Consider the following 20,607-nt stretch of genomic DNA (forward strand, 5'->3'; position numbering starts at 1 on the left):
TAAATGGCAACATTCAAATTGTTACAAATTTCAATTTTTGATGTATCTTCGCCTATTGTACATGTAATTTTAAAGGAAATTAAGTGTGTCTCAGTCTTCATTTTTGGCACAAGCCCGACTCTGAAAACACATCACACACACCCACAACCACATGCATACACACACGAAAAAAAAAAAAATCATGATGTACTATTCCTCTTGGCGCATTGTTTCACACTGCATATTTCACAACATGAAATATACTTTAACTTAAAATGTCAATGGGGTTATTATAATCAGATCATGTATTAAGGTTCCCAAATTTATTGAATAATTTTCTCTATGCTGAGCAGGAAAATTAAACCACGTTGAAATGAAAGCCCCTCTGCCTTCAAAGAAATGCTAATTGCTTTTACTTATTCAAAACTCTATAATACGTCTTATAATTCCAATTTAATGGGAAATGATTTCCTACTTGCTCACAGTCATTACAATGTAGGGTGTTTTAACTTTCCTCCATGTTGCTTGCACACATAACTGCAAATTCATTTTCGCCTTTCAAACTGAACTTTGTAACTTGGTGTCGAGTGAAAATGTTATCACAGTTGCTCAATCACAGCTCACCTGTTTTCTGAGTTTTGTCATGTGACGTTTACAAGCGAGGTCACGATTGGTATCCGGCAGCAAGTGGCGAAAAATGGCTGAAGGATAAAATCAGGCATCTCTGCTTAGGTCATATCCCACAAATGCAATATTTATCAGAATCCTGCACTTAGACTAATGGGGCCACTTAGAACATAATATTGTAAAGTAAAGAAAATGACTGACATGGCTTCCCTTTTAATTTAAAAAAAAAGTTTCTTGAATTTTCATGGCAAATTTTATTCATGAATTTCTGCAGTTAATTGGCTCTGAAATCAAGTTAGGTGGAGCATCCTTGGCTGCACTTACTGGGAGCCACTCTCGTGTGTTTTTGCATTTTCTAATCAAGTTAAGCCAAATATTATATGCCTACAAATCATTAACGTCGCCTAGATCAAGGATATCTTTTGATGGAAACAATACCGAGAAGCATTGAGAACCTTGTTTATTGACATCTCATCATCAGCTTTGCAAAAGGAAAGATACTGTCATTCATGCGCCGGCCACGACATTATGTTTACCTCAACAACTTGATAAAATTCAGAACAAGAGTTCAAGGTAAAGGTTATCAAGTAATACGAAGTGGTGAGAAAGTAATTGGTAATTGTGCTATGAACCCTTTTAAATTAATTGAAAGGGGTAGGCCAACATTTGCTTTACATAAAGATGTTTTATGCAAGCCTCCGTATGGTATTCTGATTAATAATGCCATGTCGGAATAATCGATTAGGATAATTGATTATGAGATGTATTAGTGGCAGCCCTATGAATAATATTATAAGTAATATACAAAGCCATTAAATTGAGATTTAATATTAAAGAGGACTCAATATGAGTCAGTTATTTTCACAATGTTATACCGGTCCTATGAGTGCTACGCGGGCCCCCACTTTAATACACAAAAAGAATTAGCAAGCACTAGTTCACTTGTGTTTAATTATTTCATACAATTTTGAATTTAACTGTAAAGAGGTTTTTGCTTTAAGTTAAGACTAAAAATGATATTGTTCACACTCATTTTTTAAACAAAATGTACAACAAGAGATAGTCGTGAAAACAGTTTGCAACGCATGATTTGATGATTGCAATGCTAAAAGCTTTCCTTGTTATTGAGCTGCCAACATGGTCGAGAAAGCGCACGCGATTTACCCGACACGTTGGCTCGATTTAGATTTTCACTCATTTCTGACAACTTGCTCATTTCTTCGCACGTCTTTCAAGGTGTTGCATCAGGTTCATGCAATTCTTTTGAGCCATTTGTTCTTAAACACAGAGAAATATTAAAAGCACTGAACATTTTGCTTGTGATCTAGACAGGTATACAGCGGTTTTAGATAAACTGACGTAAGCTTTGACGGGAGCGCAATTGTGGAAAAGGAGAAAAAAGCAGAATAATAGTCTATATACGCGCCTTCGTCTTTGTAACAGACTGCAAAGCAATATGCTCACAATAATACTCATGATTAGTTGTTTACTGGCCCACACTTGAAGTAGAATGATGAAGGATCGGAAGAAGGAGAAAGCAAATAACATATGGCGCTGATAAGCTTAAGCCTCAAAGGGCTTATTATAACCTTTCACCTCAGAATAAAGCTCGCTTCGAACGGAGCCGGCCGAGAGAAGAAATGGAGACAAGGCGGACTCTCTGTGCTCGGGGAGCTTTGTGTTTGTTTCGGGAGAAGTAACGACTGCATTTAACGACTTTACGTCTCTAGATTTGCCGCTTGCGATTCTCACTTTTTCACTCAAAACTGGCTCAAACTAGTCTGAAGGGATGCTGCTTATTAGCGTGTTCTTAACATTTCAGCGGAATGCCCCGTCTGTCACCAGTGCAGCACCATTATGCTTAATGCATTAGTCAATGTGAGAAACAGTATATATACTCAAGTAATAAGTTCCTGGCTGATCTCAGCACTTTAGCGGAATAATCACTTGTGCATTCTTCCCTTAACTATGTGCAATATACTGACACATACAGCAACCTGCCACACCATTATGACCAATTGCACAAGCTAATGAGCTCCTATACAAGCTCCGTATCAATAACTGTGCCTTCATAAAATGATAATGCACAATAATAATGCATCTCATTATACAATACAAGTCTTATAATGTTGAGATTGGTTAGTTTATGCAATCTGAAATCTCATAGGCATTTCCACCTGCACTGTATGTTTTGCAAGATTGTAACTACAATATACATACAGTATCAGTTTATCGGTGCCATTGTGCATCACCGGCGTCCCTAAGCTATCTCGTAATGCATTTCTATAGATATGACTCAGACACCCACGTACAGTATTGATTTGTAAACGTCATTCATACAGCACAAACTTAAAAAAAAATGCATGAATTCTTAAGCACAGAAAGGGCTGTGCGATGGTTAACAGAAAAAAGTACGTATTTAGATAATCACAGAAATTTCAGTGCCGATCACTTACTTGACATTGCAAATGAAAGGATGGAAAATACACAGTGGGATTTCAAATGTGTTTAGTCTTAATGAGAAGAAACTCACCTCAGGCGAAAGCTGTAGTCCACAACATCCTGTAATGGATTATGTTTGGCGTCAGTGTTGTTATATGTTGTATTATGGCAGATACATTTGTGTTTGAATAGCCGTGAACATATCTTTCCCTTGGCTCAGCCTATAGCTGTTACAGTCTATTTACTTTTAGACCACTGTAATAAATAAAAATCAACAGCAGTCAATGTGCATTTGGTACGCGAGAAAGAAATGTTCTTACAGTATTTAACTGTAAATATAATAGCGGTATATTTTTCACACTGACAAAATCTAGTGTGTCAGCTAAGGCGCCAACTCACCACTGACCTTGAACATGCTAAACTACATTAATGGTTCAAATCAGCAATGTCAAAATGTTTTTTTTTTTTTTTTGGGGTGGGGGGGGGGGGGTTCTTTCTTTTTTCCTAGTGGAATCGCATCAGTCAATTGACAGAAAGTTATCAATAGAAGTTAGAATAGTTGCATATAGGTTATCCCAAATTTGTGGTGCAATCACTTAGTATATTTGATGCAATTAGTTTGCTATTTGACCAGTATGTTAGCAGGTTAGGATGAATGTTGTCTGTTACTGTTACTGTTACTTGTAAAGAAGAGGAATTGATGCGTCTCAAGCAGTTGCAAGAACGAGACGGTTTCGTGACCCGACCAAAAGGCAAAAGCATAAACGAATCGCGCTTGATGTTCCCCATCATCATCAACCAATTGTTGGAAATGTCTTCCCCAGTATGGCTTTTGTACCTAGGGACCTCTTAATGGAATGAGAAGAGAGGGTGCAGAAAAGCTTTTTCAGAGCAAAGTAGAATTGGACATTGTGCAGTCTTTCTCCGTTCTCATGCATGAGAAACCAAAACTGCCTTTTATCCTTCTTTGTGTATAGTTTTTCACAAATATCCAACAGGTGTACCTGATAATAGATTAATCGACAAATAAAATTATTTTTAGTTGTAGCCCTAAGTATTCCAGTGGTTTTGAAATCAGAACTTTAGAACTGTCGTTCAAAATATTGTTTACGTGGCTGCGGAAGGTTTTTTAAAAAAGCCTTACAAAATCTTCACCCGATTATTTAGTACACATGGCAATTTAACATTGGGTACAGATTTCCGCACGAGAGAGGGAAGTTTGTATTTTTTTGCTTTCACGGGCCACGTGAAAGGATGTGGTGTGCCAGACTTGGCCTCCGGGCCTTGCGTTTGACACCTGTGGTTTAAATGAAGCGCCGGTTTGTTCTTCTTAATTCCTGTTCTTCTTCCAGGAAAAGCGCTACACTACATTCCGACATCCGACAACAAAGGCGGAATCCACTTCTGACGTTTCCCGATGCCTTGATCCAAATTTGGAGCTTCAAATCCAGCCTGAAGATGAAAAACCTGAGCAAGCATCAGAAAAAGATCTTTGTTCATCTGCCAGTGAAATGCACCCGCAGTCTCCACACAGCAATCCAGCGGAAAACGATTGGATGGCTTCCGGACACTGTCATTCCCCCTTTGGTAGCAGACCTGATGAGAGGTGTGGCTCAGGTGAAGCAGAAGGAGGACACCAGGCTGGGGATCAGAACTACAGCATATCAGTGTCAAGGAGCCGTCTTCAAGAAGTCTCGCCGGATGACCCACTCAAGGTAAGGTCTGCCCGAGGGATCATCGCTCATCTGAACGGTTTAAATGTGGCTGACAAAGACACACATTGACACCATGATGGGAAGGCAGAGAAAACATTATGTTCATTTTTATTCCCGGACTAACTTTGATTTGTAGCCCTGGAAATTGTGTCGCATTGCTGAGCATAAATCGAACTCGCCGTGCAGATAGAATAAACGGCCCTGACAGTAAAGCGAACAATATAAGTATTTCAGAATTTTACATTCCATTCCAAACGGGATGTTTGCAGGGTTAGATGATAGGATGCTATAAACCCTGAAGAACAATGTATCCCTTTTTTTTTTTTTTTCCTTGCCGGTTTAGCATGATCCTGTGAATTTATATTGGCACATTATTTGGGCTTATTCCGAGGAGAGTGGTTATGGAAAGGCGGAGCAGTCCATGGCTTGTAAACCAATAAGGGTAGGATAATGTGTTGATTTTATTTTAGGGATTGTAAAGTCATGAAGAAAGGGATCAAGACTATATGGTGTGATCACAAGCTTCAGGCGGGAATCCGAGAGATCAGCATAGTCAGCGAGAGTGATGGTGAAGCCTGAAGGGAGACGTGTTTCATGGCTGTTTTCTTCCTGAGTTTACATAACAGTGTTGCGACACATCCTCGCATCCCTCGTCATGGCTGTAACGCCTGACTGCTGATTTGTGGCAGCTCCTGACAGGAGGCATGCCGTGGCGCCTTTGACTGAAAGGTTGTCATAGAAATATGACGTGTTTGAAGTTGTTCTCCCCAGGCCTCGGTTCATTATTTATGAGAATTAATTCACCGACTCGCCACTGACACCGGGGCAAAGCCAGACTCATTTCGCACTACTCTCCCAAATGAATAGATGGCCTTATGAAAACAAAGCGTTTGCCGAGGATATTTGAGTATTTCATCCAACAGCGGAAACCTTTTTCAAAGATGCGCCCTGTTCGAAACCTATAGATATGGATATATTATAGCCAAGTAGGCCTTAACCAGCACACATATTTTTGGGATGGAAAAAAAAAGACTTGGGCAGCACAATGGTGGACTGGTTAGCACATCTACCTCACAGTACAGAAGTCATGGATTTACTTCCGACTCTGGCCTTCCCGTGTGGACTACCCCTTCCTTGGGCGCGCTAAATCTTCCTCATGTGTGCTAATGACTATGAATGGTTGTTTATCTTTTTGTACCCTACAATTGGCTGGCTCGCAGTTCAGGGTGTCGCCTGTCTACTATCCAAAGACGGCCGGCCTGGAATAGGATCCAACATGTTCCTTGACCCTTGTAGGAAGGAAGGAAGGAAGGGAGGGAGGGAGTATTGTACCATGAGTGTCTGATTGATTGAAATTTAAACTATATTAACAGCGGTATCTCCAGATGTATCTTATCCAGCAACTCCAGAAAATAGTTTAACATCATCTGTTTGATATTTGGCTCATCTGATAGAAACTTGAGTCACTCATCACAATTATACCCCTATCTCACTTAGATACCAACCTTGCAGAGTCTCTTGACTAAGGTAGCGAATGCATTCATGCCAAATAATCGTCAGGGTTCATTCAAGGTCAGAATTGTTCATAAGATGTTCTTAAGACTCTGACAGTCTTAACTGTTTGTGTTGTAAGGAAAATGTTAACATGCTTTCCTCACGACACGAAGAACTGCTCAGACGATTCCTGGACAATTAACACAGTTTCAGAATGTCAGCATTTTAAGAACCTCTGCAACTTTGTGCGAGACATGACGGGAGCAAAAAGATCGAAAGAGCTGCCACCTTCGTAGACATTCGCCAAAATTTGTCTGTCAACAACATTTTGTAAAGAAGTCACTATACCACAATTCAGCAATATTTCTTACATTTCTTATGATGTTCCATATTATTTGCTCTCAATTTGAAAAGAAAATATTCTGCTCTTCACGGCATTAACAAGCATTAATTTAGATTTGCTGACACCTGCAGAAAACCTGTTCAAAATTCACAGGTACCTTCACGTACCCCCATTTGAGAAATACTGCCATACAACATCAGAGGCTTTACAGAATTAGGTTGACAGAATGCAAAGCCATTTCATTTGAATTGTGTCAGTCTGAATAAGTGATTTGTTTTCTTGTAAAATTATTTCAAAGGATGAAGACAACACAATCCAGCCCGGCGACTCTGGTGATTGGCACTTCAACCCAGCCGGCAGTCTACAATCGCACGGGGGTGACGATGCCGAGCTCCAGATGCTTGCCAGTCTAAAAAGAGAGCAGGAGGAAGATGAATACAAAGCCTCGGGCCTCGGTGCGTCTCAGATCCATCAGTGTAACGTCAGCGTGAGCCTGAGCAGTGAGGACACGTCTACCTGGACTCACATCTCCATGGTTTGTACAAGATTCTATCCAGCTACTTTAATCCCTGTAAGCATTGCGCACATGCGCACTTACCATTGGTAATGACGACTGCGCTGACCCTCTAGCTTCCATCTGGAATAATTTTACTGACCGCGGCTGACCCGCACGCTCGCTCATTTCCATTTCAAGCTCCTCATCTACGGCACGGCGAAGTACTAACGCACCGCTTTCTCTGTTGTGTTTCCTGCATGACAAAAGATTATGGAGATAGAAACGCATTAATTGGCCTCTTACGGTTTTAAAAGATACACTGGAACAATAGCCACCATTTCCCCACACGACTGGATATTATTTAGGTCATTTGAAATGATCCCCTTTGGTCGTTTTAGAATTCAAAGATGGTATAGAGGCTGTTGAAGGTCATTTGGATCTATTATCCATTAGCATAAGCACATTGCACTTAGGAAGGGGGAGTGCAGCACCGTCTAGCCCCAAATGGCTCCTCTGTATGATCCCCAGTGAATCTGCTCGTTATAGATGCTAATTTTATGAGCCTGTTACCATTTCACTACATACTGCAGGTATCTTGATAATGGTGGAGATCCGGGTAGCGCATACTGCACAGCTGTATTAGCACTGGGATTGACCCTGTTTTAGGTCGCCACCATTAAATGTATCAGGGGCTGTTTCCCATGTGAACCAGATATGACTTTGACTTCTATTTTGTTGGATTCAACCGCCCTGGGCCAGCAACGAGCAATCACAGTGTTCTACACAACGGCGGGACGTGCCTTTCCATAAATCAATAAAGACAATATACACATATGTGTCAGGCCTTAAGCAAATATGTCTGCCGGTAGTAATGTCTTCATTTTGAACCCTGGCTGCGCAGCCGCTTCTACAGGCGTACACGCAAGAGCAAATGTTCAAGGTCCAATTTCAGATGCAGACTTGCCTTACATCCAGAAGACTGAGCTCGTGGCCCTTAATAACATAAGGGCAGGAAACAATATGCTCCACCACGATGTGGAAAGAAAGGATTGAAAATGAATGGAAATGTTTTTTTTCTTTTCGTTTTTTTTTTTTTTTTTTTCCCCAAGCTGCAGAAGCAGATGGGAATGTAACATTTTGGTGCACCAGATGAATACAAAAAAATGACAGGACGGACATAGAACTGCCGGTGTGGCTTCAGCTAGGAATGGCACAAAATATCAGTATTTAATTCTTTCATGGTATGGCACAGATGCAAAATATCGAAACTTGACCTACAGAATGTCGGTCCTAAGTACAAAACATTACACACCCAAATAAATATACTGTACGTACATGCGTTTCCGGAACTGCAAAACAATTGAAGGTGCAGGTTTTCATCAAGTAATTGACAGTTAATAAATTATCACAATAAGCTGAAATAATTTGGGACGATTGATAAATGGTTTAGAGACCTAAAATTGTAAATTGAGGATCATCGTTGTGGGAAAACAGAATAAGAAATTAACGATCATCTGCTTGAATGCCTTGACCTGTTAACCGGTTAAAGTTGGTGTTTCCAAACTTTTGACTTGTACTGTACATACATTCTCGAGCATTTCATATTGTGATTAATATTATGGCATAATATGTTTTTATATTATAGCTAGCTTCCAACAGATGCTTTGTGTGTTTTGTTTTGGTTTTTTTTCAGAATTGGACAATTCTTTACTGTGTTTTAATTCTTCAATTTCTAACTGGCTTGTGTTTGTAATGTTCCTTGTACAGTGTATTTATTTATTTATTAGCAATCTGCCCTTTTCCTAAAAAGTCCTTCTGGAGGTAGCTCTTTGAAACAAACCATCTGTCTTGTCAGATTACCCCCATCCGATCTCCCTAAAATAATTGTCTCCATGCTGCCCCTTTACAAGGAACTCATCTTCATCAGTACGCAATAACAGCAAAATTCCACAGGGCAGCGTTTTAGTACAGTACACACAGTTAAATAAGGCACCGGAGCACGCTGATAACTTAAATAGACTCAAGCGTTGCGAGGATTCTGACCTCAGTATGGCTGCTTTTACATCACAGTTGTGCAATGGAAGAGGAGCCTTTATACAGCCACGAGGTTTAAATAGCCTCCTGGGGTAATGATATGCTCCTTTGCCTCGGCCAAGATGAAGAAGGTAATGTGTTATTGTTTCTTGTAGGGGATGAGCATGTCTGATACTGGAATAGAAAGGTTTTTTTTTTTTCTATCCATATCAAAATTTCACACCCTTGTTGAGCGTCTCCATTTGTCTCATCTGCGATACAGGATGTAATCTCGCACACATAGATTGCATCCATTTGCAAAAATGGCACGGATATACCAGTATGAGTATGTTGGAGTGTTTTTTGTTGGTGTCTCAATATTGCCTTCTTGGTTTTTTTTTTCTTTTCAAACAATATAGATATCAAATTCTGTGTTTCTTTCTAATTTGGTATATTAGCATGATTTCATAAGAATTTTGCGGGAAATTTTAAGAACTGTTTTCTTTCTGATCCAGCCGGCTAATCAGGGTCATCACTACCAGAAGGAAATGAACCCACTACAGTGCTCAAATCCAAGGTAAGCAAGCTTTAAATGTGTAATGAAGTACTACTGGCCGTGGGTCTCAAATGGGAGGAGATGAAGGCTCGTGGATTTTTTTCATCATATCTAATTTTATGGTTTTCAATCCTGTGACGGAAACTACTATTCCAATTTAAAAAAAACAATCTAATTTTTTTCTTTTCAAATTCAAAGCAAATTAATTGGAAAACTAAGCAATTTATCTCTAGATTGTTATAGCGACTCTTTAGCAAAATGTTTATTTTGTTATGTTTTACACAGATGTGAATTGTGCAGATCTGTTTTTAGCTCAACAATTGAAAAAAAAACCTCGAAAACAACTGTCCGTGTATTATTTGTGTAATCTTAGCACTGTCTGTTGAGCGTCATATTTTGTTTGTCAAAAGCTATCTTGAAAATGACTATTAAATGACATGTATTAGAAATGTGCCAATCCCCAGTGGTGCAACACCCACACCTGAATCAAGGAAAGTATAGGAGCAATATTTCTGAGAAAACTACAATTCATGCAGATAAATTGATTTTCCTGCCTTGATGGGGTCTGTATTTGTGTTTCATTGCTTCCGCATAAAACAGCGAAATGAAACACATGATAACCGACTGCAGAATTAAGGCTAAATGTCAGCTGTCAGATGCAGACGGGGGCTCATCTCCCTCACAGATGAGTGTAAATAAATGCCTTTTGTGTGTGTTTTCTTCTCCCTTAACTGCTGTTTGTCTTTTTTTTTTTTCCACGGTGCGCATTATTTTCCTTCTATTTTCTTCGGGGCCTGTCAGACCAGATCGCTGACAGCTATAATACCATTTAAATAATGATAGAAATCACATTCTGTTCTTCAGAGTTCTACAAAATCGAAAAGTTGGTGTTATGCACAAGAATTAAGAACGTCGCATTTAAAATCAAATGTTCTAGTCAATAATGACATTTTAATTTATATTGCACTTGCGGAAATTAAGCAACAAAATGTAGCCGTTTTCAATCCATCCCAGGGAGTGGCCGTTTTGTCACTTATTATTATCTGAAAAATGACATCACATTTGGCTCAGGTAACCACCAATCATGCCTCTCCGTTTTCATGATTTTGGTCATGTGGTGTTCACAAACTGAGACATGATTAGTCTTTATTTAGTCTGTATTTGTGTTTCATTGCTTCCGCATAAAACAGCGAAATGAAACACATGATAACCGACTGCAGAATTAAGGCTAAATGTCAGCTGTCAGATGCAGACGGGGGCTCATCTCCCTCACAGATGAGTGTAAATAAATGCCTTTTGTGTGTGTTTTCTTCTCCCTTAACTGCTGTTTGTCTTTTTTTTTTTTCCACGGTGCGCATTATTTTCCTTCTATTTTCTTCGGGGCCTGTCAGACCAGATCGCTGACAGCTATAATACCATTTAAATAATGATAGAAATCACATTCTGTTCTTCAGAGTTCTACAAAATCGAAAAGTTGGTGTTATGCGCAAGAATTAAGAACGTCGCATTTAAAATCAAATGTTCTAGTCAATAATGACATTTTAATTTATATTGCACTTGCGGAAATTAAGCAACAAAATGTAGCCGTTTTCAATCCATCCCAGGGAGTGGCCGTTTTGTCACTTATTATTATCTGAAAAATGACATCACATTTGGCTCAGGTAACCACCAATCATGCCTCTCCGTTTTCATGATTTTGGTCATGTGGTGTTCACAAACTGAGACATGATTAGTCTTTACCTTAGCCAACTGTGATGTCATTTTCAGTCCAGAGCAAGTGACAAGATGAGATGGAGAGAAACTTGTAGAATTTTTAAAATATTTGTTCCAAAACCAATTTTCATCAGAATACTGTGTAAGACTAATTGTACATAATAGTCAAAATGTCTTACTCCTCTGTGACTGGCTTGCATATGGGACTATTTTTTCTTTTTTTTTTTTTATTTTGGGGGGGGCTCGGGAAGCTGAAATAAATGGATTGAATCGTGTTTCGAGATTGGAAGATGATAGTGGATGTAAGTGATCTTACTGTAGTTACAAGCATGGTCACAGAACGAATGAAACTCATATCTCAAGGCACCACCGTAGCGTATTGAAGCAATCAAGGCATAGGAGGAGCTCTTTGTTCTGAGCTTGTGTTTCCATTCCAGTGCCTCCTGAACAGAATAATGATGACCAGTGGATGTAGCAGAGGCCTGCCGGGTTTTAGCTCCCCTTTCCAAAGCTGAGATCATGTTCTGCGTCAGACCGCAAATGACCGTACTGTTTTTCAAATGAAATGCTGCTTGCGTTCCGTCCTTCCTTAATTGTTCAAAGAGGTGATTAATCAACAATCAAATCCACAAACTAATCAATCGATATGCCCATCCCTAATCGTGAAGGCAGGATGGAATAGAATGGCGTTCACTGTAACCTTCATTAAAATTCAAGTGTGTTTGAGCCGTCCCCCCTGAAAGAATAATTAACGTCATTAGAGTGAAGTACCTCTCGGAGGAGAGGAGACTAAATATTGATTTTCGACAAAGTCCGTCCAGCAATGCGCTCGGCGCTCCCATTAATCCCGCGCGTTAGGGGTTAACAATGGGAGCAGATTAGTAGCGCGAGAATGGATGGAGAGCCCGCTTAGCGCTTTTGTCCCCCGTCCTATCTGGCCACATCTCGTGGCACACGAGCGTGTAGCTTGTTACAAGAGAATACAAAGGGATTGCATCATGGACAAATTCAAGCTCCTTCACAGGAATACTTTTGATTTATTGATGAAAAGCGGCGCAATGATGTATAGGCTTACAGCTTTAGATAGTTTCCTTAGTGTGTTTCCTTGCTTATTTGTCCCTGGGTTGTTTGGGGTTCTCTTGAATATTAGCTATTGACAAGTACCTCAAACCCCTTCCGGTCTCGAGCTTGTTGTTTCTTTTTTTACTTTGAAGCAGGCCTTGATTTACATATTGATGAAAAGCTTCCGCGGTTGGTTTTCATTCCTCTTCTTTTAGGTGTTGAATGCTGACACTGTGCTTCTGTTGAGATCCGTCATGCGGGGTTTTTGGAGCGTCCTGGAAGGCATCCTCTCTGAGGAGAGCAGTTTTTCAGTTAAAGCCCTCCTGTTGCTGTGTTAAGTATTGCCAGATTCTTTTTTTTTTTTTTTCTAAATACATTCCTAAAAAGCCTCTTCCCATTCTCTTCTGGCGTCTGATTTTTTAAAAGCAATTGCCGAGGTGATAAAGAGTGGCCTTGATGTCGTTTCGGTTGGAGAGATTTGGAAGAGCTTAATGTCAATAATCACTGCCAAGTCCCATTGGACAATTTAAAGTCCAATTTTTAGTTTTGCCAGTGGAATGGGCCGATGACTGCTGAGTTAGACGCGGACATATTCGAAGCGTAATTACACACACACACAGAGATGTATCCTCATTGGACATTCATTAGGTACACACATGAAATCTATTACACGGTTTGCCAAACCAACAGCTCAAGATACACATTCATTCATTTTTAAAAACCAGAGCTGTTTTTTTCTTATCAATATAATTCTGACTTTTTTCCTAGATCTCTCACTTCAAAAGCATAAATAAATGTCTCACTGTAATGATAATTCTGACTTTTTTGTCTTAGAATTCTGACTTCATTCTGATAATGCTCAAGATAAAGTGTGAACTACATTTTGCAAGATCTAAGAGTAAAGTACTAATTGAATCGTGACATTTCTGAAGAAAGTGAGATTCTAAGAATGAGGTGAAGGCTGTGATTATTCGAAGAATTCTCAGTCTCACTTTAAAGACATAATTCTCACTATTATCAGAATTCTTACTTTAAAGTCACAATTTTGACTATTCTATGGATTCTGAGATAAAATGATGAATGAAGTGAGATTTATGAGAATAGTGAGAATTCTGAGAATAAAGGCACTATTCTGAGAATGATGTGAGAATTCTCTGTTTGTTCTCATTATTATTATTTTAAAGTCAGAATTCTGACTTCATTACCAGAGACTATCTTTAATAAAGCTGTAAATAAATAAAAGAGAATTCTGTGAATAGTGAGAATTGTGTCTTCTTAAAATAAGTGAGAATCCTGACATCATTTTTACACATTTAATACATAGCAGTTCTCTAGGTAATACAATTATATTTTCCATCACAAAGTGAATGTACACCGAGGCCAATATCATGTTTGGCCTCAACGCATGCATACAATAATTCCCATGTAGAAATCCAAAAGTTGCGTTCTAAGGATCAAGTCAACATTTAATAGGTAATAATATATTTTGACACCAATATGTTTATTGTTGTAGGTATAATTCTCTTAGATGTGTAACATTTCATCAAGAAATATGTATATTGAATATTCTCAGACCATTGAATTGATTCCAACTTCCATCCATCCATGAGAATGCAATTACGCGAATGAATGTCAATATTTTCAATCAGTCTTCTTCAAGGTATTTGTCACAAAATCAAGCACACAAATACACATAGTAGTTAAGTACGTACATATTAATCCACAGCATGGGTTTCAAACTCCCAGTCATGGTCACAGTGCTGCATGTTTTCAATGCCGCGTTCTTAAACGCACCTGATTCAAATGGTTTTCAAGATCCCTGCAGAGCTTGCTGGAGAGCTAATAATTTGAACCAGGCGTGTTTAAGACTGAAGCATCGTAAACAATCAGGATCGTGACCCTCAAGGACTGTAGTTTGAAACCCGTGCTCTACAGCCACCGATCTCGCATTGGCTCTCCATAGATAAGTATTCAGAGACCGCCAAGTTGAGATGTGGCGTGTACGGTGTCAATAAGTTGTCGCGCTTGTTTTTTCCTTCCTATTTTAAGTTCATGGAAACGAGCAGTAAATCAAAATGAGTGGCACCACCCTTCTTGCTGTTGTTGCTGATGAGATGGATGTTTGAGTTGCCTGCAGTCAGATGAATATTAAAACATACAGAGGTTATCGTTTCCTCATTAAAGATGCTATGATGTGCTTTTATGAGATGCTTTGTCCAGAGGCGAAAGATGTAAATGGGTGATTATGCAACTGATGTGAATTATGTTTCAAAAGATTAATCTCTGCCGCGCTGCCAAGTCACATTTCCTCTGGAGACGCGTTGTGTCGAAACACTGCGCAGTGACTTATGTATAATTGAAACCTGGGAGAGCACGCTCGCGTGGAGAAAGAACTCGCGGAAGACGGGCAAGGTTGAGAGGCGCTATCTGGGTCAGAATGTTGTCAGCTTAAAGTGGCAGTGCGAGTCGGGACGGAATAAATGATAGTTGGGCTAACGCGGCGAGGCTGAGGGGCCCAAGGACGGCGGACCGCCGCTCGGGCCTGGGACAGTGCACCACGACGAGGCCTTCGCTGTTAACATGTCATATAGGCAATTTGGAAGAGCTGCGTGCCGCACTGGGATGACGAGTGTAATGGCACGTGTTGTCATGGCTGTATTCCTTTGTGGTCTTTTGCCAGGGAGTGGATGGATGTGCTCAGCCCCCACATTCTGCCTCCGAGCAGCGAGAGAAGGTCAGACAGCGCAAGTAACCATCGTGAGGATCTAATCAGAGGTACAGTAAACCTTAAGGTTGCTCCTTCTGCCCCCGTCACTCCTCAATGTCTGTCGAGGTCAGGGAGACGGTGCGTCATACGTCCCCCATCAGGTTAGCGCGCGCACACGGTGAACTAAGGAAAACACTCCAGACGCTAAACAGTGCCACAAAGCATGATGGGAATGCACACACAACTGTAATTAGGAGTCAAAACCCCAGGAGAGTGAAGCTCCGTCCTGTGTAGGTCAAAACAGACGGGGCTCATTACAGGTCTTTACCCGCCCCCCCCAGACACATCGACAAGGTTAATTGATGAAACCTTTCCAGTTTACAACATCGTTTTTTTAAACCCCTTACACAATGTGTCTCATAATTAGTTTTCATTATCGTCGCCCAAGTTCTGATAAGATAAAATGTTCCACCTGGAGCCTTCCATAACCTTTTTAGCATTTAACTGCCTGTCAATTTAACAGCCAAATTGGTGTGCTTTAAAGTAGTGGGGATTACAGGGGGGGTCTCTTTACGGCTTCATAAGGTGCTCGTCACTCGCCGCGTCTCAACTCTTTGATTGATGAGGGGCGAGAAAATGGCAGAAAACTTTTAAATCCACCTGAGTCTGAAGGTCACCCCACATGACTCTCCCTTTATTCCACCTGGGAGAGTCTACTCGCCTTATCGCCTAAACGTGCCTGGAAAATGTAGCATACATTTATACACCCGACACAGAGGCTTTGAGTACAACTGCGCTTGTGTGTTCTCTCGCTTTATTGTGCTTCATTTGCTCTGGGCTATACAGTAGTGTTTTTGAACACACGTTTTTTTCATGGGTTTTTACAAGTACCTGGACATGTGTCCCAAATCTAACGTCGCTTTTTTTTTGTTGGTTTGTTTTCATCTTTTAACCACCGAATCCCGAATGAATTCAAATGGGTTATGACATTTACTTTTGCCCCAAAAACATACGTATTCCAAAAAATGAAAAATATACTTTGATAATAAAGGTATACGGCGTGCGCTACATCTACGCCAAAGCAATTGACCAAGTGTCGGATTCACTTAAAACTATATTGGATGCAATACAAACCAAATGTATTGTACGCTAATGCGCCCATGTCAAGGTATGAAATGGTTCTTCTTTTCCATTTAGAATAACTTACGTTAACCTCCTGGAGCCCTTGCTGTACACTGGTCAGCAGAAGAACCCACGGTGGGTTTTTTTTGTTTTTTTTTTTACTTTAATTGGAATCCATCCGTGTTATCAATCCATGCTGTGTCTTCTGTACCAGCTACCTTGTGCTAAGGTAATCTTAACTACTTCTCAAACCATAAACCTCAAAATGTAACAGTGCGTTTCGAATCTGGAGCACCTTATATATGTATGGTAATCCAAATAGCATTCAACGCAATATGTCCAATTTCTCAATATCATCCTCATCCAATTTGCTCGTATGTATCTAGCTTAGTCATACCAGAACCGGAATTACTTCTGTCTTAAGAATCATTGGAAATAATAGGCCTACTAACCTAATGCTGTAGTCAATTTGCCGGTTCGATCCAAAGAAAACTGAGCTTTTCTGGTGGCATATTTTCAATGTTTATAATATGGGTTCAGCGCAAGGTAAAGGACACTGCAAGATTCCAATAGCTGCCGGCTTGGTTACCTGATATTATCACCCTGCCAGATGTTATCGGGGTCCTTCGGCAGCTTGCGTGACTGCTGATGACGTCACGATTTAACCATATTTCTCAAATATATTTCTTTATCTCTATGTCACCGCCGGGCTGTTGTATTCATATGTTATAAGCAACTAAAAGCAGACAGAATGTGTCTTACTAAAATGTGTAATACTACATGCATCTATCGTGTTCTTTTATTGAACTCAAATAAATAACCTTAAAAAAATAACCCTAACTAATAAAAATGTGGGATGACTACAGCCTTGTCAATGCCTTTTAACTCAACGGCTTCAACGGAGGTAAGCAGGTATATATAATCATTGTATAGACGCTCATGACAGTATATGAATTATTTTACAATCAAATGAATGTTATTCAACCACACATTTGTGGAGAAAATTGTTCTGGTTTTTAATTATGCATTTAAAAGACAACCTCCGCAAAATGAGGGTTGAAACTTAGGAAAAAAACTGGACTTGTGCTTGAAAAAATACGGCAAGCTCCATTTTCCACCGATGTTACCAACTCTACTCGATAAAAGCTCATTTTCCACCGAGAAATCTACGTGCACTACACTACTCACTTTTTCAAGTACCCTACTGCTTTGTGATTTCAAAAACGGGTACACCGGTTCCAAAACGTGACTACTTTGGAGGCCATTGATTGTTCTGAGATTGATTGTTCACTATTAACGATGAACAATGAAGAGAGGAAAAAGAATGTAAAAGCTTTCGCTTCCACAACCTTTCTTTGAAGGTCTTGAAGTGAATTTCTTCTTATGGTTGATGCAATATTCCACCACAGCCAAAGAGCAAGCACCAGGTAGTGCGCAGTGCACGCTCTCTTATGGTTGCGTTAGCACAACGTCACCGGCGAGGTACGGAGGGGACTTGGGTGGTGGCCTTGGAGATTGGAGAAAATGTTCTAGTAGATTATGAGAGTAGAGTAGATACCGTCAGTGGAAACATGGCTTTATTACAATAAACTTTAATGCCTCACGAAGATAAAGAACCTCATAACCTGGAGCACCTAATGTATAAAATTGTTTTGAAGTTAGGCCTGTCGATTGATATTGCATCTCATAAGAGGATCTGTAAGTTTGCAAACTTCCTTCTTGCTAGAAGGGCTTTTATGACTGTTTGCTTAACAGTTGAATGTAACGCTCACTAGGTGGGTAAACCTTCCAATACATGCGCAAACATTTCCTGCGTCTCTAAGTGGGCTTTACACAAATGTGTCCTCTCCACACATAGTATGTATAAAATGTCACTTTTTTTTTCCTTTCAAGCGTTCCTCTAATGGTACCACACAACAATATGCAGTTATTAATGATGGAATTATTGTATACTATATGTGTATATATGTTATCTAAAAACACATTGCTTGCACACTTATTGGCACACACACATCATAGTCATGCACACTCATACAAAAAGATAGAAACGATTCCTTACCTGTGAAATTTGTAACCGCCTTCTTTGTAATCTTTGTAATAAAACAAAGGAGAGTCCGAGAAAACCAGAAGACTCAGACTCGTTTGAGACTTGTTTTGACTCAGACTCTGCCTTTTTTTTCCAGTCTCTCACTCAAATTCCGTAATGTATATTTGGCATTCAGCCAATTCGCATCTCAATTCATGTCACCACGGATTGGTGCGCAGCTCTAGTTTTTACAGAAACTCACTTTAATGAACTCACACGTCAAAAAAAAAAAGCCACACGGAGGTGATTTTCCAATTTATTGAGTGCTAAAAGAACAGTTGATGACGTTCACCACGAATAAATCATTCTTGCTAATTCTTTTCATGTTGGAATGATTTGCTACAACTTTACAGATGCCACATCTGTCCCACCGCATTTTAGTATCAGTTGTACACCACTTCATCTGTATTTCCCAACTGGAATAAGATGGAGGTGTCTATTTGAGGTGCTGTTTTATTCATTCCATCGGGCGACGCACACTTATGCTATTTGGCTACATGAGAGAGACTAAATAATACAGTAGAACATCTCAGCATGATGCCGTGCAGTCCTACACGGCAGCAAACCGCAAACTCAATAATAAATGCACTGTTAAATTTTGGCATCTGTGTTTGGGATCTTTTTACTGTGCGGGCTAATTTTGCGGACAGTGGGCATCTTGGCTGTGTTGTTAGGCGTGCTGTTTTTATTCATTACTTTCAGAATTGCATCTAAAAAACTTGTCGAGTGATGTTCTTGCTTCACCGCAGGAGGGGACGAGTCTGAAAATGAAGAGGAGATGGAAGACGAGTACTTAAATCTGCTCTATGATCCTTGCCTCAACTGCTATTTTGATCCAGAGACGGGGAAGTACTATGAACTAGCTTGACTCAAAGCTAGCGAGATTCTAAGTCAATAAATCAGAGGACATTGAGAGTGGATGAATGGCAGCAGAGGTTTGTTATTGATCAGCAATGAATACCCTGCTGGCAAGGAGCTTTTCATGTTGCCGAATTTTGTTTTTGTGCCGCTAACTAACGACGTCACCGGTGGTCTTGTTAGCATGTAAAGGGAGTGAAAGGCAAGCTTTTTTGCGGCAGCAGCTGCTCATTTTATTAGCACATCTGCTGCTAAAATCCCTTTTTGGAAAAACTTGGCTAGAGGATCAATGATAAGCTAGCTGAAAGAACATCCTGCAGTGTCATTTTGTTTAAATATTCAAATTTGATTCTTATTTTATTGTGCTCCTGTTATTCTTCACTTGCGCAAAATAGTCAAAGAGCTGCGTGTGTATATTGGCTGGATTCATTTCCACTGGTGAAATGTAACTCATGTGGCTTGGCTGAGTATAGAAAACGCATGAGCAAAAAATGATTAACAAATGTTGAATAATAAATGTTAAATTATATAAGCTGAGCTGCATTAATTGCAAGTAATGAATATGCTGATTTTTCAGTTGTAATAAAGCTGTCAACAATGAATTTTCATGGCAGCTTTTTTCATTATTACTGAAATGAGGCAGAAATGTGGATCTCATATCTGCCTCACTGTATGAGGTTTTTTTGTTTGTTTTTTTTCAAATCATTGCTGTCCTTTGTGGCATTTGCTCCCCCCCCATACATTTAAAAAACATGCATGTTGGCTTCAGTCAAGACTCCAAATTGTCAATGTAACGAGAGTGTGAATATTTAACTGGGTATGAGCCGCCTCTGCCTAAAGTCAGCTTAGACAAGTACTAGGGGGAAACTTACACAAGCATGCGGAGTACTTGCCAACTCCATCCATGCAGGTTAGGACTTGGAAGCTGTGAGGGAGATGTACCACACCTGATGTTCGGTGCAGTGATTCCCAACCATTGTGATGTGGCACTATGCTGTGAGAGGTCATCAGGTGCCCCACAGGAAATTATCCTGTGTCATTTGGCTGAAAAATGATTTATCTTTGCCACTGACATGGAATATAATAACAGGCAGAATGATGAGATGCTATTCCAATAGATAATGGTTTTTTTTTCTTTGTTGATTTATGATATAATTTTATGATGGCATGTTTAATGTTGCATTACTGGAATAAAAACAACAACTTGTGGCGAATGTACCTTTTTTGTTGTCAAACCACATCATCAAAACAAAACGCAAACCATGTATTTAAACCAAATAAAGACCAAAAAACTATTGACTGATGCAAACTGTTGACTGATGCTCCATCTTACCTTTTTAACATACTATTACAGATACAGTACATACATACACTCACTGATGTGCACATAGGAC

General features: G+C 39.8%; 1 protein-coding gene across 1 annotated transcript in view; it reads left to right on the forward strand.

Annotated features, from left to right (window-relative positions):
* The window catches only part of cfap20dc (CFAP20 domain containing), a 35,084-nt gene extending 14,584 nt beyond the window's left edge, over positions 1-20,500 (forward strand). Inside the window, exons 13-17 of the mRNA XM_088422472.1 lie at positions 4,401-4,763; positions 6,899-7,135; positions 9,625-9,686; positions 15,121-15,215; positions 19,105-20,500. Coding sequence (XP_088278598.1) covers positions 4,401-4,763; positions 6,899-7,135; positions 9,625-9,686; positions 15,121-15,215; positions 19,105-19,223 — 876 coding nt within the window. The 3' untranslated portion in view covers positions 19,224-20,500. The remainder of the gene's footprint in view (positions 1-4,400; positions 4,764-6,898; positions 7,136-9,624; positions 9,687-15,120; positions 15,216-19,104) is intronic.
* The last annotated feature ends 107 nt before the right edge of the window (positions 20,501-20,607 follow it).

This window comes from Hippichthys cyanospilos, chromosome 9, assembly GCF_059441005.1.
Source record: "Hippichthys cyanospilos isolate Australia breed blue-spotted pipefish chromosome 9, RoL_Hcya_1.0, whole genome shotgun sequence".
In the NCBI taxonomy this organism is placed as follows: domain Eukaryota; kingdom Metazoa; phylum Chordata; class Actinopteri; order Syngnathiformes; family Syngnathidae; genus Hippichthys; species Hippichthys cyanospilos.